General features: G+C 40.6%; 1 protein-coding gene across 4 annotated transcripts in view; it reads right to left on the bottom strand.

Annotated features, from left to right (window-relative positions):
* Nucleotides 1-415: 415 nt before the first annotated feature.
* pds5a (PDS5 cohesin associated factor A) overlaps nt 416-24859 on the bottom strand; it is a 35209-nt gene continuing 10765 nt past the window's right edge. For 3 of the 4 annotated variants that reach the window (XM_014335493.2, XM_005928293.3, XM_005928294.3), the window contains exons 3-33: nt 18666-18869; nt 17914-18000; nt 17503-17600; nt 17104-17230; nt 16927-17007; nt 16644-16784; nt 14531-14646; nt 13135-13229; nt 12872-13017; nt 10958-11109; nt 10252-10365; nt 9804-9885; nt 9662-9710; nt 8713-8852; nt 8268-8383; nt 7659-7764; nt 7387-7547; nt 7052-7175; nt 6750-6908; nt 6562-6630; nt 6297-6433; nt 6037-6160; nt 5723-5927; nt 5103-5217; nt 4758-4890; nt 4391-4510; nt 3938-4000; nt 3630-3778; nt 3458-3545; nt 3110-3378; nt 416-1574 (exon numbers count right to left, since the gene is read on the bottom strand). In XM_014335493.2, coding sequence (XP_014190979.1) covers nt 1571-1574; nt 3110-3378; nt 3458-3545; nt 3630-3778; nt 3938-4000; nt 4391-4510; nt 4758-4890; nt 5103-5217; nt 5723-5927; nt 6037-6160; nt 6297-6433; nt 6562-6630; nt 6750-6908; nt 7052-7175; nt 7387-7547; nt 7659-7764; nt 8268-8383; nt 8713-8852; nt 9662-9710; nt 9804-9885; nt 10252-10365; nt 10958-11109; nt 12872-13017; nt 13135-13229; nt 14531-14646; nt 16644-16784; nt 16927-17007; nt 17104-17230; nt 17503-17600; nt 17914-18000; nt 18666-18869 — 3774 coding nt within the window. In that variant the 3' untranslated portion in view covers nt 416-1570. The remainder of the gene's footprint in view (nt 1575-3109; nt 3379-3457; nt 3546-3629; nt 3779-3937; nt 4001-4390; nt 4511-4757; nt 4891-5102; nt 5218-5722; nt 5928-6036; nt 6161-6296; nt 6434-6561; nt 6631-6749; nt 6909-7051; nt 7176-7386; nt 7548-7658; nt 7765-8267; nt 8384-8712; nt 8853-9661; nt 9711-9803; nt 9886-10251; nt 10366-10957; nt 11110-12871; nt 13018-13134; nt 13230-14530; nt 14647-16643; nt 16785-16926; nt 17008-17103; nt 17231-17502; nt 17601-17913; nt 18001-18665; nt 18870-24859) is intronic. The other variant, XM_005928295.3, reaches the window with a different exon arrangement.

Here is a 24859-nt window from a genome sequence, read left to right as displayed (position 1 = left end):
GTTCATAGGCAGGCAGAATGCACACGCCATCTCCCTTACTTGTAAATAGCTGGGTTTGGTTCTTAATAAAGAGCCATCTTATCACTAGAGTGCACCATTGATGGCTGGATCGAATATTTTCTAAGAAAAAGACAAAAACGGACACCACCCTCCCCAGTCTTCCTCATGATGTACAATATTGCACGATTACAAGCATAGAAAAGGGGCCCGTTGCATCTCAGTTTCTCCATTTGGGTTGAGACTTATTTTTTTTCCTTGTCCTCGGAAGCAAGCATCCGCAGTATAAAAAGCATGGTTATTTATTGTGACAGTGTCATGTTTCTTTGAATAAAAAAAGAAAAAAAAGTGGAAAAATCACCTGTTTTTGAAATCTGCACTTCCAAAACACAGGCATAGAGACAAACGCACTGCACCATAACATCTAAAAGCATTTATTTTTTTTTTCTTTTTGGAAAAAATTAAATATGATCATGAGTATAGGCATATTTAGTCCCCATCATCAACACAACCCACATGGCATCCACTCACTCGATGCTTAAAAATCAGGAATAACCCAACAGAAAACTGACAAAAGTACAAAAAATATTCAATCATAAAAGATGAACAAAAACCTGAACACATACTTGGATAGTTATATATCATTTATGCAATCCAAAGTGACGTACTTCAGAAGTAAAAAAAAGAAAAAAGAAAACAAAAGTCATTAAAACCCAGCTCATTTTCAGAGCCTCTGACATGTCCAGGGCACGAGGCAGCGAGCAGAGCTGGGAGCACAGTATCCAGAAATGCTTGACCGCTTAATTTTGTCCATTTACACGCACTGGAAATAAATCAAAAGGCCTTTAAAAGCATTACTGGTGTCACTTGAGAAGCACCTGCAAGTTTCTAACTGACCTTGTGATGCTATAAACAAGCGAAAGCACCTAAACATACCAAAGTTAGAAACCTAAACTTACCAAAGTGTATAAAATTTTGGTGCCGGTACGTCTGTTAAACGCATCAGGTGTTCCCATATTTAAGCCAACTGCTGCAAAGATTTTAACTGTTTTCACTTAGATATTCAAAAAGTTTTCAGTGGAAAGTTACACAGGCATATTTACAAAATATAACTGTGTAAAAAACCGATGAGAAAAAAAATATAATAAAAAAAAAATACTGTGCAACTCAGACACAAAGAGGAAGAGGTCAAGAGACGTACAGTAGGATTTTCCCAGGGGATTTAATAAGCAACAATCATAACCAGATTAAATCGGCTGTAAAATATCCATCCTGTTTTTTCTTAAAAATGGCTCCACAAAAGAAGCAAAGAGCAACAAACACAAAGGAAAAAAATAACATGATTCTGAGTAAGACCTACATACAATGAGCTTCAAATCATGACTACAAGGTAAAACCTTCTAGAGTGTGTGTGTGTTTGTGTGTGTGCCTGTGTGTGTGTTTTAAGAAAGGTCCATAATGTATCCAGGAAAGCTTTAAGAGTCAGAGGAGCTTGTACGCAGGGTTGGGAGGATATAAGGAAGAGTCTGGCCCAGTCTCTACAGTCTTGGTTTCACCTTCAGTGGTTTCCTCTTTACCTGAAAGACGAAGTTTTGAGTCAGTGTCGGCGCAATCATCATCATTATCATCATCATCATCATCATCATCATCATCATCATCATCATCATCATCATCATTATCATCATCATTATCATCATCATCATCATCATCAACGTAACATGTACACAAATCCTTAGATAATATTTAGGTTGTTCCTTTAAATCAGGGATCTCCCCAAGAGTTTATCAACTTGTACAAACATCTGTAAAAACTAAAAGGTCAATTCTGAGCAACATCTCAGTAGTGATCACTTTGTAATGCAGGTTGCCCCTAAAACCTGTAGGAACAGTAATCACTTTCAGACCACAGGAATATTTTCATTACCCCAGAGGAGGGTTTTTAAAGCTCCTACATCAGAGTAGGCACTCTCTGCACCGACAGACTGTACGGTGGCGTCACATTAGTGACTCCTTTGCAAAAATCAAAACTGCCATTTTGAAAGCCAGTGATGAGGGATATAGCTACACAAAGAACCCCATAAACCAACAAAAACAAAAACAGGTATACCATCACTTCCACATCCTCCATTGTTGTGTTCATGTCACACACAAATTATGTCACAGGACTTTCAGATGATGGAAAATGACCAAAACCGAGGGAGATAGACTTAAGCCAAGTAGGTATTGGTGGAAAAGGGCTGCAAATGGACATTTTAAGTATAAAGTTGCCGTTCATTTTGCTAGGTACACATGCTCAGTTTCTCATAAACTCAAATCTCTTATCAGTCAATCACTTGTTAGCAACTCAGTCCATTTAGGGAATGCAGACATGGTCACCACAACCTGCTAAGGTTTAAAGTGAGCATCAAAAAGTGGAAGAGAGGTGATTCAAGGGATTCAACATGGTATGGTCCATGGTATGAGTATTTTAGAAGCTGCTGATCTACTGGGATTTACAGGGAATGATCCCAGAAAATATCCAGCGAACAAAAGTTCTCTGGGAGAAAATACTTTGTTGATGCCAGAGGTCAGAGGGGAATAACCAGAAGGCTGTGAGCTGACAGGAAGGCAGCAATAACTGTGCATACCTCATTACAACCAAGGTATGCAGACGAGCATCTCTAAACACACAAGTTTGACTTTAAAGCAGATGGTGTACAGCAGGAGAAGACCACACCGGGTGCCACTCCTGTGAGCCAAGAACAGAAAACTGAGGCTGCAGTTCACACATGTCACCAAAACTGGACAGCACAAAACTGAGGCTTAATTTCTGCTGCCACACTGGGAAGGTCGGGGTCAGAATTTGGTGTAAATACCATGAAAGTCTCTATCTTGGCTTGTATTATGTTTCAGGCTGCTGGTGGTGGTGTAATCATGTGGGGAGTACTTTCTTGTAGCACTCTGGGCTCCTTAGTACACACAGAGCATTATAGCACCCTCCGATGGCTGCTTCCAGCAGGGTCAAGGGCCATGTCACAAAGCTTAATGAAAATGAGTTCACTGTACTCAAATGGCCTCCACGATCACCAGATCTGAATCCAGCAAACCACGTTCCTCTCATTCTCAGACCTCACCTCTGCAGGTCAATCTGTCTCTTTGTCCCTTCGTCATTCTGCTGCTGCTGTTTTGACATCTTGATGTTGATTGACTCTGCAGACGGGTTCGAGTTGGGGTCAGCTGCCCTTTTCCTGCCTCTGCTGGTTCCACCCCCCACTGGTGCCGCTCCTCCCTCTTTGTCAGCTGCTACTGGAGCAGCAGCAGCTGATTTAGGCGGGCGACCACGTCGTTTGACAGGCGACGCTTCTGTCCCGGCATCGGGAGCTGCTTTCTGACTGGGCTCGACCTGAGAAACGGCAATAAGAGTTCAGTTGAGTAAAAACAGTGCTTAAACGCAGGAATGTGTAGTTCCCACGTGAGATTACCTTCTTCACCTCTTCAGCCTTGATGACTGGGTTCTCATTGTTTTCCTGTGCTCTGCTCTCTGATGACTCAATGGTAGAGCTGCTGTTACTGCGAGACGCAGAGAGTGTCAGTGATACCGGAAACTTTATGTCTGAGAGCGAGCGCCTGTAGCATCTGTGTCTGCGTGCTTACCTGTTCTTGTTGATTGTTGAGCTCAGAGGAGAGGAGTTGGTGCTGGTGTTACTGGTTGTGTCTGAAGCTGTGGTGGTCTTGGTGAAGATCCTCCTCCCTGGTACCGTCAGAGGCTTGTTCACTGCTCCTAACACAGGAGCTGGTTTGGGCTACATAGTGAAAGAGAATTCAGCTTTCTGTGCTCAGAATAACGTGGCAAATTTTTTAAACCTCTTAGCTCCACATCATGACTCAAATTTAGAGTTTACTGGCAAACTGTGGGTAACAAGCCTAATGTAACGTAACAAGCCTCGGTGTCGTGCATTTACCTTTCCAGTGAGCAGCATTTGTCTCATTTCTGCCGTCAAATACTCTTTATCGTTTTTGAAGTCCTGTTGAAAGAAATTAAAAACAAGACAACTGATCACCGTAAACCCAAAACATAAATAAGGTCATGATTTAGATTCCTAACTGCACATAAGCACAATTTCCCAGCTCTATACCAGCATGAATCACTTTCCTTCCCCAGAGTCAAACAGCTCGATTAGCTGAGATGACCAAATGTGTCCAACCCTAACCATTTTCCTGTGTGTGTGTGTGTGTGAGAGACATATCTTTGTGGGGACAAAAAAATTGGAAGTTTACTATGCTTGTGGGGACAAACAGCCTTTATGGTGAGAAAATAAGGGCTATTCCCCTGAATTTGAAGACTCAAAATGTGGTTTTAGTGTCAGGGTTACAATTAGGTTACAGTTAGGAAAACACTAAGGGGTGTGTGTGACCTTGTCCTGTATGAGGAAGAACTTGGAGGGTAAGACCGGCTCTTTCGGACAATCCAGGTGACACGCAGTGCTCTTGTTGGCGATCACGAAGAGAGCGACGTCACAGACAATGTACAGTTTCTGTAATCACAACATGAAAGAAAGCCATTCAGTTGCCCGATTGCTAAACACACCGTCTGCCCAATAATGCAGAATCCAAAGATTTTACTTTGTAATTTTAAAGAACAGGAATGACTCAAATTTATAGTTTACTGGCAAACTGTAAATGCAATTCAAAGTATTCACTCTATTATATAAACTACACTGGACGTCCAGTCAAATGTTTTTAAATGTTAAAATGCAAAACTGTAGTAACACTATTACATACCTCGTTGGCCTTTGCATCATCAGGACACTGAGCATCCTTTGTTTGTTTGATATTTTCTACCATCTTCCTAAGAAAGGCATGACTGTTGTTCTCATTCTTGGTCATCAGCACTTCAAGCATGAACCACAGGCATCTATATATGAACACACACACACACACACACACACACACACACACACGGATGGGCACACACACACACAAAATAAATATTCTTTATGCCACAGCTGTACGATCATCACTTATGTGTATTCACTGGACTTTATAATAGAACAAAAGAGCAATTTAGAAATAAGAGCATTTTTGGAAAGGCAGTCTCAGCAGGAGACTAAATCAAAACACACTCACTCTTTGATGTCTTTGAGCTGCTCATATTCATGCGGTTTTGTGAAGTCTGGGTCATGAGCCAGCAGGTGGATCATGTAAGGAACCACATACTCAGGAAGAAGAGAGACAAGTTTTTCTGAGGAGAAAGAGACAATAGCTAACTTTAATGCGTGTGAGTAACTTTCTATGTCCCCTTTTTCAATGTGGGAAAAAGAAAACGCCAGGTGAAATGTTACTTCCTGAATAAGTATCTCAATAAATCTCAGCCAACAATGCTGCTACTTTTTCTGTGTTGCTGTGTTTGAATTAGAAAAGCCAAACATAAAACTGTAAAATGACCTTTGGCAGGACAAAAACAAAGCTGTTCTGAACGCTGTAATAAAAACAAACCAACAAATAACCATTATCATCATGTTTCTCTCTTCTGTTTGATGCTTTTTTAATTATGCAGTGACTTAACAACATCTGACTAAAGTATTTATTCCAAAAGCTGTTTTTCCAACTGACTCAAAAGCCTAATATTAACATGACATTAGTAACAATTTGTACTACATTTGGATTAAACGATCCTCTTTCATCATCTAAACTGCCATCTAAGAAAGAGCACATTAAAAACTGATGTTTCGGTGTAGAGAACTGACCCTGAGCGAGGGGGTTTTGTTTGATGTACTCTCTGCGGACGGAGATGTTTTTGAGGAGGCACTGTCGGGCATGTGCGCGGCGCTCCTTCACCGGGTCCTTGGCGCACAGAGCGAACACAGCCAGGTATTCGAGGGGCAGCAGCAATTTCACAAGAGCCAGGTGCAACTTCTGTGCAAAGATCTGACGAACCTGGTAGCACTCGTCCTGCACAGAGGAACAAACCGCGTCAGTGGATATGAAGTTTTTTGTTTGTTTTTTTCACTTTTTCATCGATGACAGAGGCACTAAAGTCTGATATGAAGGTGAGACTTGCATTGATAACGAGGCCACACAGCTGAAACTGCTCAGGTGTGATGATTTCATGGTAACACGGCTCTTGTGCCAACTTCATAATGGCTCCACCTGCAGCCAGCCTCAGACGGGACATGTCCGATTTACTGTCAGGAGTAGGAAAAAACAACCGGTCACCTCAAAACACGAGCCAAGAAAAATTAAGGTCTCCATCCAAAGCACTCCCACACATATGACTTTTAACAGCCGTCACTCAGCAAAGGGACCTCCAGCCCCAGGTACCTGATCTTCTTCTGCTCTGTGAGGTCTCCTTCGCTGACCAACATGGCTGACAGCAGGCGCAGGGTGGAGTTCGCTGACTTGGATTGGTTGTTCTTCATTCCTAGTAACCAACGCACGAGCAGTTTGATGGCCTGAACCTTTGGGAACAGAAATTTAAAAAGAGAAAGATCCTTGTTATAAAGATTCTGTTTTAAAATATAATGAGACAAAAAGTTTTGATGAAGAACCTCAAACAGACTGTATTACAACTGAAATCACCTCTTACCTTAGCAAGAACTTCCGGTGAGACTTCCTCATCAGTGGTCCACAGTTTTCCATTCTTGTTTCCTACCGACTGAAGTAACAAAGGCACAAACCAATCAGATTTTCACTTTTTCTTTTTGTGCGCGTGCGTGTACGTGTACACACACACACACACACACTTCTTGCCTACATACAGGGGTCTTCACTTACCCGGTCATTCATGAGCAAGTCCTTCACGATGAAGTTGGCAACAATGGATTTCATTGGGGAAGCAAACTGATCTGGAGCCAGCATGGAGATATGGCCCAAGGACACGAGAGGCGTGATGAGCTGCTCTGGGACGTCTGCGTTCAGACTACGTGACAAAGGCTGGAAGAAGAAACAAACGGTGTGAATACATCAATACAAAGAAAGGAAAGATGACAAAATGTTTGAATAAAGCAGCCACATATTTGATATGCAATCGAGGTGATGTAAAATCATACGATTGCTCAAGTGGAATAATTGAATACCTCAAAAATCTGTGCCAGCTGCACTTCCTTGTTGTTGAAGATGGCATGAATACAGTGAACAGCCTGCTTGGCCTGGTGAGGGGTGCCCCGCTTGGCCTTCTGATGCAAGATAGGAATCAGAGTCCTGATGGACAAACAAGAACAAGCGATTAAAGACCAACACAGCTAATTTTGTAATTTGTTTTAACCCCTAACTTAGCATCTTCAAATGTATAGTGCTGTTATTTAATGATTTACCATTGGTGAAGCACCGAGTATATTGAAAGTAAAGGCACATCTCTTGAAACGTAAAGACTCCTGGCGCATTTACGTCTCTGTAAATTTATGTCACTTACGATCTTATCTGCTGTAATTCCGTCTCGATCTTCTGCCCAGTGTTTCTGAAAATCTGGATGGCTGCCTCTGCAACTTTGTCATCCTCCATCTTCAAACACTGGAGCAGAGACTCGTAGGTCTCTGCCGAGTGAAATGCGGTGGGGTGGGTGAAAGACAGAACCTGGAAACAGAGAAGGAAATGTTTTCTAAGCAGCATCATACAGGTATTTTGTTCTTCTTCTTATTGTGTGCTGACAATTTGATTTCAGTACACTTTGGTGACAGCATGTACCTTGAGTAGCTCCAGTCCTGAGCGGATGGCTGTATCAGGGGTAACACCTTCCTCATCATCATCAGCTGTGCCCTCAATAGACTTGTTCAACAGCTTTACCAGAGCACTAAAGTAAAAGATGAAACACAGATTATTACTACTCCTATATTAAGCAAATTTATGTCCAAATTTGTTTGGTTACAGCTTTAGGAAGTAAAAAGGGTTGAATAGAAACTGTTAGACTGCAAAGCATGAGAAGTAAAAGTCATTCAGTACATGTGTTTATTCAGAATGGTGTTTTTCCACAATGAAGAAAGGGTTAAACTTATGCCCTGCCAGAGGCCTGCAGTTACACCTTATCACCACTAGGTGTCTCAGTGAATGAGGAAAGTCTGTCTATGGTAAAGTGTTACACAATGACAGAGACAAAGCTAGGGCATGAAGCAGTCTGAGTGAGGGGAAGAGACACACTGCTAGTCATACAACTACCTGTTTTGGAGACTATACAAAAACACACTGGTTTACTGTGATCCAGTTTACTGGAATCAGAGTTTAAACTTAAACACATGTTAACACCTTAGCTCTGTTTTGAGTCCGTTCCATCAGTGTTCACATGTGAATTTTTCTGACCTGATGGCTTCAGAGTCGATGTGAACAGGAGCAATACGCTCCAACAGGAACTTCACCATCTCCAGGAACGGGTTAGTGGGCTGTTTGGGGAACGTCAACTTCCGAGTGATTTCCCTCTGCAGAGAGTATAAACAGCATCATAACATCTTAATACTTGTCATTCTGTGCATGTTATTATGCATGCACATTCACAGCAAGTCATGTATTATTAAAACTCTGGTTAAGAGGGGAAAAAGTAAACCTAGCAGTTATTTTGCTCTCTATCACAGTTCAAGACTGAAATCTGTCACAGAAATTTGCATTTTCTTTGACTGACTGGACCTTTAATTGAAAAATAAAGTTGTTTTGGTTATTTCGTGCTTTTGGTCTGATACATTCAAACTAACAGCACTGAAATTAGGGACCAAACCATTAAAGAGAGGAGGCATCAAACATGTCATCTCACCACACAAATCTCAGCTTGTTTGCAGGAGCACGTCGGACTGATGAGCATCTCCAGCTGAACTCGGAGCTTCTCATCCTCACCGAGTACCTGATTGAACTTCTTCATGAAGTCCTGAGCTTTCCCAGCATCTGGGAGGTTCTCTGAAAACACAAGGCAGAGTTATAATAGGCGGTAAGTTATGCACCTAAAGAATTCAAGCTGACCCACTGGATTATCCATCATATACCCACAGACTGCAACAATGACACCTTGACATGAGGACTGGTGTGGCCGAGAGACAAATATTGACCTCATGATTTGTGAACAACACGCTTGGACATATTAAGCAACCATGACAACACTATTTGCATTTATTTAAAGAATAGTGATATTGTACTATATATACACAAATACACACTGTTTCAATGGTGGATACTAGGACTAATACTGGGCCAAAGTTTCAAATAAAAAAATGCAAATAATCAGGGTAAAAAGCTCAGGTTTCAAACTGCTTTAAACACTCGTCTAGTTTCTGACAGTTTTTCTAGTCTTGGCTCTGTGTGATGTAAAAGAGAGAGCCTGTCTTTAATGTGAACACATCTCCGGCTGTGAGTAAATGGTAAATGAACTGGTTCGTATATGGTGCTTTTCTCCTTTACCTGAGCACTTTATACAACATGCATCACTCACCCATTAACACCCTAATGAAAGCATCATAGAGGAACTTGGGGTTCAGTATCTTGCCCAAGGATACGGGCTGAAGCTGCCAGTGATCAAACTACCAACCTTCCAATTAGAAGATGACCTGGTAAGCTACAGCCAGGAGGTAGGTTATTAGTGTGAGGACAAATAACCCACTTGCTGCTCAAACCGTGCTTATGAGGGGCAACCAATCAAAGAAAGACGATTTAAAGAGAAGCTGGCCTTAAAGAACAAGGACCTGTCTAGTGTTTGTGTGTTTGCAACTTACTGGCAATACTCATCAACTTCCCAAACATTGCTGTGTTGTTGGCCTCAGACTAAGAGAAAGGGAGAGAGAGAAAAAGAACCAGGTTATAGTTTTAAAGAATAGGAGGAACAGGTGATCAGTGCGTGTGTTTGCATAAATGTACCACTGGCAGCTTGTGGAGGTCAAGCAGCTCCTTGACGAGGCCTCTGAGCATGTTCTGACACTTCCACATCTCATTCAGGGCCCTGAAAGCAAAAATTAATTACACCAAGAGAGAAAAAAGTATTCAGTCTTGTTATGCTTCTTTGAAGTCCACTTGTCTGCTGCCTGGGGCACATTTGTAAGTTGTGCATTGTAAAACAAATTATCTGCAGACAAGTCCACGCCGCCACAAAAAACAAAAACCAGACAGGCACACAGACATCGCAAAGACCCTTACGGTTACCGCAAGATGATGAAATTTATGTCACACAGACTCTACGGGACGCATACATGTGTAAAGAATAATCCAGGCAGTTTTATGGTGTGTGTAATATAAAAATATACTGGTCATTTTTCATTTGTACGTATCTATGATGATTTGATGGTGTCATTAGTGTGGGTTTACTGACTTGACAGCGTTCGTGTCCAGGCAGGCATACAGGTAGTAGAGGCATTTCATCTTCTCCTCTGTATCAAGATTGTGAGGGACCATGTACTGGGCAAAGATCTTCTCAACTAATAACCTGCAGGAAAGGAAGGAAGAATTGTTTGAAAACACAGAAAAATCAATAAATCAGCTAGGGTGCAAGTTTAAAGGCCTTCTCTGCTATAAACACTACCCAGTAGTGGACAACTAGCCTTATTCTGCAACATTAATCCAGGAGAAAAACTCATTATCAAAAACACTGTAGGAAAACAGTTCCTTTAAAACACATCAGTCCTCTTAGCCTGCAGCAAAGACCTGGTGCTGTAAAGTGGTGCACTGAATTGGTCTGTCAGCCTCATTTCTGATTACCGGAGTTGCTGCTAAGGCTGGTCTGCAGGTCACAAGGTACAAATGCTCAAATATTTCACCTCAGTCCTCCTAACACAATTATCAATTAATTGAATCTAAAACTTATCCGCACTGTTTCTTTTCCTAAAAATGAAAAACAAAATAACTTCAGTACTTTTACTTTTTTGCCCTCGCAGATTCGCTTTTGCCTTTTAAAATGCAAATGAAATATAAACAAAACAAACAATAGAAAATAAAAAGTAAACCTCTTGGGTTTTGTGAATTTGATTCTTAGCAGCAGTAAATCATTAGTCCAATTTGTAAAGCCTGCATGTTCTCACTTGTCGTCGATGCTGTTCTGGTAGTAGATGTGCAGCAGTTTGTCTTTGATCCAGCTGATCTTTTGGGCAGACTCTTTTCCAGCCTCGTGGTGCAGACAGTATTTCTTGTAAAGCTGAGCCAGGCCCATCATGGCCTCCTTACGCACACGCCACTGCAGCAAGAGGGAGGAAAAGGGAAGAGAAAAAGATTAAAGATGAAAAAAATGTAATTAAGATTTTGGAAGTACATTATATTATTTCTTGTTTGATAAGGAAATTATGTTGCATTCAGGGAAATTTCATCTCTTTTATGAAATTTAGGGCTGGGCCATATTATACCGTTCACGGTAATACCGGTATAATGTTAGGCAACGATAGGAAAATGAAATATCGCGATAGAATGGGAGTAAAACGCGCATGCGCAGTGCCTTTGTTTTCATACGCACATGGCCGATTGTTGAGTGAAACAGATGAACCAGAATTGGTTTGTAAAAATGGTGCAACTTCAGTGATGTGGAACTGGTTTGGTGTTTGTCCGTCAGATACACAACAAAGCACATTTTTTTGCAGAACATGCAAGCGGCCGTCGTTATTGTATTTGTCGGACTAAGATGCTCTTAAATCTGGGAGTAATCTGGGTCCTAAACTCCGTATGCTTCAGGTCAAACAACACTGCAGCATCACTTAAGAGTTAAAAACTGTCTAAATTCTTTCATCTTTAATAAAACGATCAGCATTGCTGCTTTACCAGGTGTAACTATAAAGTTTAACTTCCAGGCATCCATGAAAACAAAAGTTATTACATTTAACGGAGTTAGAAGTTAGCAGGAAGCTAGCGGAAGTTAGCTCGCTAGTTTCGCTAGTTACCTAAGCATGATATTGCATGTTCTGACTGAGAGATTTCTGAAAAAAATCAAACGTACAGCTCTGCTATCACTTCCAACATAAATGAAGACAGGAAACTAAACAGCAGTGACGTTTGTAGGGTTACTGAAGTTGGGCTAGCTGGTATATAATGATGTGCTACGTGATCGCTAGCGACACAGCTATGTTAGCATAACATAAACAGTGAAGCTGGAGGACGAACACTAACACTTTTCCACTTATAAAAGTTAACGTGAAGGTTCCTCATGGTTAGAGACAAATGCAATCGCATGGCAGGATGCTGTAAACGGACCAAACTTCAGTCAGGAGAACAACTGAGATAATCCATCCACAATACGAGGTTAGTCATTAATATACTGCAACAACATGGGAATAGAGCAGCTGCCAGAGAATTCAACATTAATGAATCAATGGTACAGAAGTGGAGGAAGCAAGAAGAATGAGTTTAATAAAGTTTGATTTATCTGACTGCTTTGTTTCGCTTAATGTGCCTTATAATCCCGTGCACCTTATGGTCCGAAAAATACGTACTGCACACTGCAGTTTAATGTTGCAAAGCACCTCTTTTTAACTTCAGTGGATATTATACATGGTTATGCTCAGGATATGTCAGCCCATTTCTACTGGAAATGCCTTTTGGTTAAACTTTCAGCAAGGAATTTGCATTTGCACTGTTACATTTTTATAAAGCTTTAATGTACATAAAAACCAGCTTCTTGTTTAAGTGAAAATAAATGGAAGGTTGTCTTTTTGCGCTAGTAATGTTGTGGAGTTGTATTTTGTCTCGCATCAATTATATCGTCGGTTATATCGTTATCGCAAATTTTCAAATATATATCGTGATAAATATTTTTGGCCATATCGCCCTGCTCTACTGTTATATGTTATACATAATTCACTTCATAAGGTCAATAACTACTGATGATGGCACTAAAATTACACTATTGTTGCCATGACAACGTTAAGTGACAAGCCAATAAACCCACACGTCACTAGTTCTAATGTAACACATCCCCGTTACAATATCTGTACTACAAATATTTATCTTACCCTCTTGTCTAAGGTCCTTTCCCGTACAAAGCCTAACAGCTGGTCATTGACCAAGTTGAGGTCTTTTTTCCCAGCATTAATGATGGTGACGATGACATCATGACGAATGGCTTCCTCTGGGTCGTGGGAACGCACCTTCAAATACTCTGAGGGAATAAAGAATAATAAAGATAAGCAAGAATATTTCTGTTAAATCAAGATGAAAAACAGCAGGTTAAGACTGAAAGTGGAAAAACTCCCAAACACAAAAAAACAAAGCAAACCTGTCAGGTCTTTTGCCAAGTCTGGGTGGTTCATGAGGCAGTGGCTGGCAAACTTTACACACTCTAGCCTGACTGGTACATGGATGTCATTGAACCTGGAAACCAAAATACAGTTACACATAATTAATTTAATTAGGCATTAAACTTTGTAGGTAAAAGAAAAAGTGCCTCAGTAAAACTTAGTAAATAAGGCTGATGAGGCCTACACTGTTTCCCCACACAGACTTTACACAGGCAGGTCTCACAGGCACCAAAGAATAATTGGCCACTTATTTTAAGCATTTCTTTTCTTCTTTAAGTTTTTACACAGAAAACGCCCTCTCTGCAATAAAAGTACTAGAGGAAAATCCCCTCGCTATTATTTTTAAAGGTTAGTCACTGCTTATTAGTGAGCCTGTGCCCTTCCTGCCTTGTGTTTTCTCTGCTGTCTGACTCACTGGCCAAGTTGCTCTTGTGGTGGTCCTCACTATCGTTCGGTTAGATCACCAAAGATGACTACGTCCTGCTTGATGTGCACAGTCTTGGACTTGCTGCAAGCTCAAACTAGAACGTTGGGTTACTTAATTCCTGGTTCTTTGATAACAGAGTCAGGTGTTTCACTGTGGGAATCGCCTTGGTGTGACCAACTACGGAAGTCACGATTCCCATAGTGAAGCACAGAGCGAAGTTAGAAAAAGAACCTTTATTCAGCTGCCTCTAAATAGAGAGCTGAGTCCACCTCCTTACAGGACTCCTTAAATGAAGGGATCTTTGTTCTGCTCTGGACAGCTGCTGTAACCAGAACCAGGTAGAGAATTTTTGCATTCACCGCAACACCAAACGACCCAAGATTGGAGAGCAGAACAAGGACTTTCCATTACCAGGTGAAGTCCACTGAGTGTGGGAAACATTTGCTGTCCTTTGACCTTAATTATTATACTTCAAAATTAACTACCAAAACATGTGGCTTGCATACACACATGCACAGATAACCCCATCACCCCAACCCTCACCTGTCAACACCATGAATAGGATCCAAATCTGTAGGAAACCCAACTAGCAGGACAAATCTGTACACATTTTACTGATAGGTGAGCTGAGGTCACACTTTACACTGTTCACCAATTCTCCATTAATCTGAGCTCTTTTTGGAGCCAGGAAACTTTCCCTTTTCCCCCATTGTGCTAAATGGATAGACCAGTTCCCAACTAAAACACTACAGATCCAATTTATAGATAAATCATAAGATGATGGAAGTAAATTCACTTCTCTCTACATAACTTCTCCTTAACTAATATAATTGTAATAAAAATTACATTTTTGCAATAATGCCATCTCTTTACACGTTTCTGTGTCTCTCGTGACTGAATCGAGGCAGCTTAAAACATTACTTCATGTCTGTGTTGACGTCACCCACCGTCCTAGGAAGCACTGCCACAGCGGTCTGTTCTGCGAGGCCAGCTCAGAGTCTTTGGCCCCGAACAACTTTGCCAGCAACCGTACAACAGCAAGACGCTCCTCACCATCATTGCTCTGCAAACACAACACACACACACACTTATTTTTAATACCGGCTGCAGCTTTTATCTTGAAGCTGTTATTAATACTGTTCATATCTTGTGCTCAGACCCATTTCACATACTGCTGCACACACAGAGCAGCGCGTGTGTTTCAGCCACTCCCTTGAAGACAGTTTTATTTTAAAGTATGAATTTTTTTTCCCCACTTGTTGGTCACTCATTCTAACAGTATCTACAGAAACGGCTCAGTTATGACGGCAGACTCAATACAGAGGTGGCTTACTGTGATGGTGTAAAGGTACTGGGCACTCAAAGAGTCATGTCATGACCAAAAACGACTTCATACAAGAAAAGCTGGTCTTCAAAAACATCTGCGTGACAAACAAAACAACTGAGCATCTAACTAAGAAAAGGAAAAGTGAATGAAAGATAACAGACGAGTCATTACTCAGTGGTGATGCAAGATGAAACCTCAGTGATGCACTGATATCTCAGCCAAGAGTGCGTTTTGGCAGATATCGCCTTGCTGATTGATATCAAACATGACGAGGTTTACTGATGTCTGTGGCTGATGTTTATCGGCTCTACCACATGACTCTTGCTCTCGCTAAATTTTCAGAGCTCATTGGATGACAAACTGAAATATATTAAAGCAGGTCATATTTTATGATGAAGATTTCTTGTTCTAAAGAACAAGATCACAGAGCAAGCGACGGAAATCAGCTTTCGCTGAAGGGTGGCTGGCCTCTCCCTTAGGGTGATGAGTTCGGTTATTTGAGACATCCACATTGAAAGGAGTCAGTTAAGGTTTAACAATGATGCCTCCCAGGTGAGGTGTCTTGGATATGTCCCACCGGGAGGTGGCCCAGGACATGCTGGAGAGATATCTCTCAACATGTCTGGCAACATCTGTGTGTTCCCCCAGATAAACTAGAGGTGGCTGGGGAGAGGGAGGTCTGGGCTTCTCTGCTTAGGCTGATGCTCCTGCAATTTGCCCCAGATAAGCAGAAGAAAATGGATGGATGGATGATTTTTAATAATAATACTAATAATAATAATAATAATAATAATAATAATAATGGATTGCATTTATATAGCGCTTTTCTAGGCACCCAAAGCGCTTTACAATACCACTATTCATTCACTCTCGCATTCACACACTGGTGGAGGCAGCTACGGTTGTAGCCACAGCTGCCCTGGGGCAGACTGACAGAAGCAAGGCTGCCATATCGCACCATCGGCCCCTCTGGCCAACACCAGTAGGCGGTAGGGTAAAGTGTCTTGCCCAAGGACACAACGACCAGGACAGATCAAACTGGCAACCTTCCAGTTACAATATTGAGCTTCCCAACCCCCTGAACCACGGACGCCCACCACGGACGATTTTTAAGGAAAATGAACAGGATAAAATAAAGGTACCAGCTGCCAAATTGTGAACATAAGGACTCCCAAAGAGTGTCACAAATGGCTGCATTGATATGTAAAATTGCTGAACTCACAACGGTCAGCAAGAGAGAAAAAGGTTTATGCAAAGAAATACTTTAATATTATTTATTTCATGCCTCCTTATGTGTTCTGAAAACCAGGTTTAATGAAATTATCGATATTTTCATATGAAGATTCTGCCACGTTATATTAGAGGAAGCAAACAAAGCCTTGGCCACTAGCCTCAAGCAGAACTGAGTGGCCAGCAGAGGTCTGTAAGCTCACTTCTTTCTAAATCTAATTCAAACCATTAGCCTGCACTCCTCAAGGGACATGAAGGTAATGAATCACATTCTGCACAGGCCCCTTCTGGAGCCAGAAAAAGATTTATGCTACTTAAAAAACAAAAACAAATCTCATTAAGATGAATCTAGATTAGTCAAATACAGTCCTCCGCTTTTCCTTTAACCCTCAGTAAGTTGACAACCCATTAAACACCAACACCACAAAGGTTAAATAATATTAAAAATGCATTCTGTTAATCAACAACAGGGTTAAAGTCTGTTTTGTGATTGTTGTCTTCACCTTAAGCTTGAACTCCAGCTGTGGCATGACAGAGGTAAGCAGCATAGGATCGATGGCAAACAGTTCCTGGATGAGGTCAAAGACGTGCTCTGATAAATCGCTGACTGATGACTTGCCCATCACTAAAACCTGATTGAAGAACTAAAGATGAAAAATAAAACACTGCATTAGATTAAAAAAAACAAAACGTTAGAGACACACTGAAATTTAAACGAACCAAATACAAGGGAGAAGGTGCAAGTAAAACATTAAAATATGCAACTGAGTGCAGGACGCTACGCACATTTGCAATACATGTCTCGATGGTCTGGACAGTCCTCTTCAGCAGAGTCTTAGCAAGATCATATGCTTGCTTGTTCAGATTCTGTTCCAAAGAAGGTGAAAAATGAAAATTAAATCCGGTGAAGTGTATTATTCTTTTGATTTTATATTGTACATTGCTATGTTATTTGCTGTTTACCTTGTGTGCAGGGATGAGATTAATGAGGATGGTGTCCAGCAGCTCCTGTGTGACACCATCTCCCTCCATGATGATAGAACTCATCAGATCCAACATGTGCATCTGTACCTTGTGGTTATGGCTGTTACTATGAAGGAAGAAAGACAGAAATCCTTTCAGTGTAATAACAGGAGGAATAATTAAACAAACAAAAATAAAAACAATAATAATGATAATCAAAAACTAACTATAAACAATTCATACAGTGTTTATTATAATCCCATTTAGTAGTAAAATCTAAAAGCATACATGTCTTTATGCTAAAATAAATCACATCTATCGGTTTTCCTTCAAGTTACATATTTTAAACTCTGGTGTAAAAAGATTTTGACAGACTCGAGCAATAACAAATGTCGTTACTTGATAACAGAGAAGAGTGTTTTGAAAAGCTGGATGAAGATCTCATTGCAGTCCTCCAGCTCAAAGCAAATGTTGTACGACTTCACCCAAGCCAGGTTCTATAGAAAACAACAAAGCCATAAATGTTACTGTCTTTTTTAGCAGTTAATACTATTACCACGTACTTTACCTTGAACTAAAATCCATAAACACACTGACTGTGTATGGTTAAAAGCTTATGATACTATCAAATATTTACTATTAAATATGACAACGCAAAGTAACATATCCTGCTATGTCAGTAGCTGGAAACAGAGAATGGAAATTTTCCATGAAAACAGATTAAATTATTAATTACTTTTTTTTTTTTGTTAGTCACCCAAACGGTTCTAGCTCCAAACATAAACAGTGATCTCTCCTTTAGCACCTTACCTCCAGCAGGTAGAAGTATCGGTTAAACTGAGGACTCTTGGTGTCTTCTAGTCCCTTTAACTGTCTAGTGATGAAGAGGAAGATGTCCTAGGGAATTTTGGGAAATTGGGTTAGTGCTGTTGAGTACACACAAGTTTCACAGTAGTAGTGACAAAGATGCTCAATGGAGGGCTTGCAACCAATATTCACTTGAGGTGTGCTTCATGGTAAAATAACTTTGCCGTGGTTTTGAATGAAAGAACTGGACGTCAACGCTGTAATCTTGCTGCAAATTCAACCATGCCATTAATTCACAACTCAATTTTGTTTACTTTTGATGCAAAATGATATTAATGGACTCAATAAGATCTGAGCACATTTTTAAAGGGGTATGCACAATTACTAAACTTAGAGATTAAGCTTTGGTCCCTCACTAGTAAGGGCAATGTGTAACCGCATGTGGTGCAGGTGTTAACCCATCAGGAAAGAAAGCCACTGACGCTAACAGTTTTAACATTAGCCACACCCCGGCAAACCAATATGACCCTGCGTGTGTGCATGAGATCACAGTAGACGCACATTTCAGGGTCATTTTGGTTCACCATAAACTAGCAATCAAACACACTCAACTATTAGCCAGGAAACAGGCCAATAAGTGAACAAAAGTCAATATTTTGATGACAGCTGTCATTTCAACTTGTCTAATCATCAAAAATCTGGACTACTATAAGACTCCCTTGAAGACAGTGTTCAGTCCAAGGTTGGTATCTAACCTTGAGTTTATCATGGGAGGTATAGGGAGCCTCAGGGGCATAGATCCTGAAGATATCAGCCAGGCAGCAGGCCACTAGTAGCCGAACATCTTTATTGGGGTTCCTAAGGAAGAACTCTGATGCAAGGTGGAGTGCCAGGCCGAGGTATTGCTGCTTTTCCTCTTCTGAGTCTTGATCCATGTCCATGTATGTCTTCACCACCATCTGTTAAACACAGAGACAAGGGTGGAGGTTGAAATGGTGGATGCATGCATTTAAAAAAAATAAAGCAAGTGGAATATTTCAATGTTTCAATACAAAATACAAAATATAGTTGCTCGTGTTTCCAGTGTTTTTGTCATAGAAAAAAAAAGGTATGTAAAAAGTATGAGGTGAGCTACATCTTACCCAAACCTTCTACTACAGACCTTCTGGCTAACAGCAACATCTCTAAGCCAATGGGGGAATGCGCCCTAAGAAGTTCTACAAAAATTGCTGAATGGCCTTTACATACAATGCAATTGTAATGTAATTAATCCCCTTAATAGAAAAGCAGTCTCACCAAAACATCCACCAGAGAGAGCAGACAGGTTACTTTTCATCTGTATGACATAAGACAGGTACTGCCATGAGAGGCACACGTTTTCCTTATCCATTTATGAGTTTCTCCTCTACAAACATTTGCAATGTACTTTGTGATGTATGGCTGACCACTAGACCAGCTACACCTGCAAATGAACAACAACTCCACTGTCTTGGATTGCAGCTGATAAAGGTAGTCATTGTTTTGCTCTGGAGCCCGGCAAAGCCTAGCTCCAAGACGGTGGCCCTGGACTACATCTAACCCAGAGATGTTGTCTTCTTTAGCAAAGCAGCTGGATAATAGTATGGACCACCACATCAGCAACCTGCTCAGCAGGCTAGCAATTATAGAAATTGGGACGGGCTTTAAAACAAGAAAGACCAAATTATTGATGCACGGCATCATTATCTTCGAACATTTAAGGAAACAGAGGTACCAATGACGAGAGGTACCAATGCTGTGGGTTATAAAGAGTTAAATGACTAATATAAAAAGACAACTTGAGTAGAAAGTGGCAGCTTTCCAGCACTCATCGGTGTTGATGTTGTCGTTGCCCTTTGGATTATCACACAACACAAACGGCAGTTGAGGACCTTTTTATTTCTCAGTAAAATGAAACACTGGCTTCTCAAGCTTATCTTCACACCAGTCTTATCAATCCAATGACTATTTACAGCTACGATATCTTTCTTTAAGCTGCTGCTTCCTCTGTGCATGAGTGTTTATGTGTAAGAGAGCCAGCTGAAGCATAGCAGTAGAGCTCAATAACCAGCCAGCAGGGGTGGGGGATGGGCCAAGAGCTCCAGCAGACTGCAGAGCACCACAATTACTCTTACAGACAGACACACACATACACACCTTTCACTCCTACACACACTCGCACATGCACCCCAAGCTTCTCTACTCTCTGTTGAAACACTCGCTACTCAGAGCTGAGGCCCTCCACGCTAAATGTGTGGGACTGTTTACTTGCATTTCTGCAACCTAAATATAACAAAATCTTTAGTTCAGTGATAAAATGTAAGTGACGCATTTTCAAATAACTGCTAAACCAAGTTCTTGACTCTTGAATCTACAACTGCTAAACGTCAGGCGAAAATTAGGCTGAAGTCCTTTCAGCTCAAAACCTTTCTGTGTATATACAAAGGCAGCTATTAATGAAGCTTTACCTACCTTCAGGTGCATCATCAATCAAATCTGATACGGACGTTTGCTCTCTTTACTACAAATTAAACATCTACCATCTGTGCTGTTCCAGTTTTTCCTCATTATTTTCAATCAAGAATGCTCTGAGTAGTGTGTGTCCTTGTTATGATTAAGCCACAACTTTATCCTCTAACATGTTTATTTCAACTCCTTCCTCTTAAGAGTCTGTTTGGAGAACAAATACATAGTGAGGACCTTGTAGTGTAGTGTTACTGCGGACTATTTGTCATGATTACAACAAAACTAAAGGCACGTGGACATTTACAGAGCTTCACTTTGACCACCTAAAGCATACAGACCCAAGTGGGCTATGGATGCCTTAAGTATAACACTGATGTAACAAGTACAAAGAGGACAGTAGAAACAGTGAAGCCAGGTCAAGTACAATGTTTTACTCAAATCATCCAAGACCACAAGTTCTACTCTTGTGCAAATCTAATGTGTAAAACACCAGCCAGAGTTCATTATCAAACTAACTAATCAAAAAGTCTAAGAGCCACATTTATAGCCACTCCCATTCATCGCACGTCAGCATGTTGGTTATGAATTTCTACAGACAAAAAACAGAAGCTTTCTCTAAATAGACTAATGGCTACTTTTGAAGCAGCCTGAGACAGTAGCCACCTCCACATATAGAGATGACTGACAAGAGCTCAGAGTAGTTTTCACACATGAACTCCTTACAATGAGAACCAGGTCTGTCCTTTCTCACATGTAGTACACAACAGGAAGTAGTCCACTTCAGATGCATTTTGACAACTGGAAATATTCTGTGTGGTTTGACAGGGCTGAGTGCAGCAGGATGATACGTCACCCACTTTGAATAGATCTAACTGTTACTTGCACTGTGCTCACATGGGCTCATTTGTGGGAAGATCGCAGGTTAAAGACCGTTTAATGTCCAAACCAACTGCGTCAAACGTGTTCTCGCACGTCCCTCTGTTGGGTAATAATTAGAAACCCACAGAGCAGCGCATGTGTAAAGACATTTAGTGTCTAACGACACAACTTTTTAAATTTTATTCACATTTTACTCTTGTCTGTAGTGAGACTGTTGATTTTAACTGGTAACAAGTGCTGAAAATCTTCATGTTGGTGCTTTAGAAGTAAAATTTGGTTATAGTTTTATTTTTATAGTTACATTTTAAGGCCGATGGAATATTTTAATTAAGAAAACGCTTTTTAGAATTGGAAAAAACAACCAATAAGACATATTAAGGCGTGATGAATTTTTTTATCTGCCTAGTAATTGCACCCCAAGTGTACCAAACATCACAGCTGCAACTTCAAAATCCAAGTCCTCCAAAACACTCTGTTTATGTGCTCAGCAGTTGACAAGTTGTCTTGTCAGATGCAGCTTGACAAGACTGTTTGCATGAAATTGCAGCAAGCAGCTGGTCACCTAGAGGTTGAACTTTCAACAACCTTAACCTCTAGTCTCTAAGTAATCAATTCGGACTGACTGCAATTACTCTGAGACAGACGAAGGCAAAGGTTTGCAAGTGTTTCTCATCCAGTTTATGAAGATTGTCAACAACCAGCTGTATTCTGGTTATGTCTCTATATAAACGCAAGAGCAAGATACTCTTATGACGCTTCGAGCGACGCCATTGACCAGCCAATCACTGGCATGCTATCTGTCAACGTCACATTTTTGGATTACCTTGGACCGCTTTGAACCCTGGCAGAGTAGGTACTAAAAAAAGGACCTGTACCAGGCACTAGGGCTGCCACAATTAGTCGACTAGTCACGATTACGTCGACTATTAAAAAAGTTGACGACTAATTTAATAGTCAACGCGTCGTTTGACGCTTTGTAAGATTCCAACAGACGCAGGAATAAGTAGTAGTATTTAAGAGTGTAATAACGGACTGAAACAGAAGATGGCAGCACTGCATGTAGAAGGATGCCAGCTGCCGTTAAACCCCGAAGAAGAAGCTGTGTCCCAGAATTCATAGCACGGCCCAGCTCAGTTTCCAACGATGGTGGCAGCTAGTTAGTTTTAATATTACTCTTATTATTCTTTCTGAGTCAAATATCTGCTCAGTTTATCAAGACACCACATATTTTCAAAAGCGCTCCGACGTTTTCGGAGATGTCTGTTACCCACCAGCTCGATAGCTAGCCGGGGGCAAGGCTCAGTAGAGCCGGTGAGACCACCGGACTCCCGGCAAACCGTTTTCAAACCCACCGCCGTCTTTCGCTACTCAGGTTAAATATGATATATATATATATATATAAGTCACTTAGATAACTTAAAAATGTTATTGTTTGGCTTTTTTTAGTATTTTATTTGTTCCTGATTAAATCGGTTTGGCCGAGATTAAAGTTATAGTTTTTACACAGCTGAGTAAACATCAAGCAGATTAAACTTCACCGAAACAATCTGCAAATGTCATTAAAATTTAATAAACTCTCATGTTGTCTTTATTTTTAGTTAGCACATACCTTAAACACTTAAAGCTGTAAGCTAATGATCATTAATAAGAGCAGATGCAGGCTGGTGCAATAAGCTGTATGTTTTACGTCCAATGGATGCACGATCTGATTAGTCGACTAATCGCAAAAATAATCGGTGACTAGTCGACTATCAAAATAATCATTTGTGGCAGCCCTACCAGACACTATGACCTAATGAAAAACCCTGAAAGCTGAAGTGAGTCATAGTGAACCGACCCAATTAGGTAGTAATAGAAAAGAGGTTTAAGTCGCAAATGTGAAATTCTGTGCATGCAGATGGCAATAGATCTGAAGTTTTTGTCGATTTACCAAAAACAGATTACAAGTGCCAACTTGACTCAATCTTGTTGTATTACTTTCTTAACACACCTAAGGGCCTTTTTATGCTAGCCAAGTCACGATTTTGACATGACATCCTGTATCGCGAGACAATCTTTGTTGTGCGTCGGCCAGTTATGCACGTTTATCAGGGCGTTTAACGCAATATTGTCTGAGTGGCAACACCGATTGTTTAGGAGAATACCGCTGTGGCTTCTTGTGCCTTAACAACGGGCATAAATGTCTGCATCTGTATGATGATGTAACAGCGCTGAGAGAAGCAACCACTGTGGAGGGTATATTGACACCTAAAGTTGCTTTGAAGGCATCAACGAACTGCGAGTGATCTCAGACCTGGTCCTCATCTTTGAAGCAACCATTTCAAAGGCAACGAGTACACAAGCTCATTGCATATAGTCACAATAACTGTGGTCACGCAATGGTCTCCAACAACAGTTTTTCCTAGTGTGACTGTAGCATAAAGAAATTTTTCACAATTAGGTCATATGCATAGCATTGCTCTTGCTTGTGTTGTTGTTGGTCTTTCAGGCAACCACAGAGAAGACTGATGTCATAACATAAATAGCTGAAGTATTAAAAACAATGAAATCTGTCCCCTGCAGCTACTTTGTGCTTTTCATGCTGCTTCTTATGCACTTGTCTCCTTCTCTGCAAACTCCATTGTTGCCCCCTTTCCTGTTCAGGTCCACTTTTTGACCAGTCACCATTCGACCTACACATAGCCCAATGGAAATGGTGCTATGTGCTGTGGTCTTTGTGAAGGACTGCACACAAGCACATCTGCATAGGTTGCACACCCAAAATCCTTCTCTCCAAGTTGCCAAATACCCAAGCAAAAAACCACAGATAAGCAGATGCTGTACACGATGCTTTTTTTAATCTTAGTAATGGCATGTTACTAAGATTAACATTAACATTAACAGAAATAAAGACAAACAGTTCAAAACAAAAAACAAACAACAACAACAACAAATAAAAACTGTGGTGGTGAAAATAATGGTCAAAGTGCCAGCGCATGGTGGCAGAGTTTGACTCAAGCAGGCTGTTCCTGCAGAGCCCATAAGGATGCATTGGATTTGAAGGTCACTAAAAGTCCCCAAACCAAAGCCATAAATGTTTGGTGGGAAGGACACATAACAACTTTAAAGTTGTTATGTGTCTTTATCAATAAAAAAAAGATATGTTATATGAAGCTTGTTTAAAATAAATAAATAGAAATAAAAACATTAATATTATCCCAACAACTTGAATAGGGTTTTATTACAGGATGAGATAGCCATTTTCCATTTGATTCATCTTTAAAGCCTGGCTAATACAGAGTCAGCTTGTAAGCTACTCCCACACATGAAGCATTTTGCTGCTCACAAAGTGAATGCAGCCATGTCAAAATAGGAGAAAATGAGTAAGGACAGATATTGGCATTGATTTTCCGTCTCCTTTAAATTCTGAATCACAACAAATTTTCTCAGTGCGTGCTTTAGACGTATCTGATGAATACCAATGTTGCATAAAGCATAACATTTTATCCTTGAAACTAGAGCTGGGCGATATATCGAGTTTTTAAAACATATCGATATATTTTTTTACGAGATATAAGATGTGACAATATCCTTTATATCGATATAG

This window comes from Haplochromis burtoni, unplaced genomic scaffold (genome assembly GCF_018398535.1).
Source record: "Haplochromis burtoni strain Fernald_Lab_line unplaced genomic scaffold, NCSU_Asbu1 Contig_110, whole genome shotgun sequence".
Classification (NCBI taxonomy): domain Eukaryota; kingdom Metazoa; phylum Chordata; class Actinopteri; order Cichliformes; family Cichlidae; genus Haplochromis; species Haplochromis burtoni.
The sequence above is the reverse complement of the archived record's forward strand: the minus strand, read 5'-3'. Positions and strand labels throughout refer to the sequence as shown.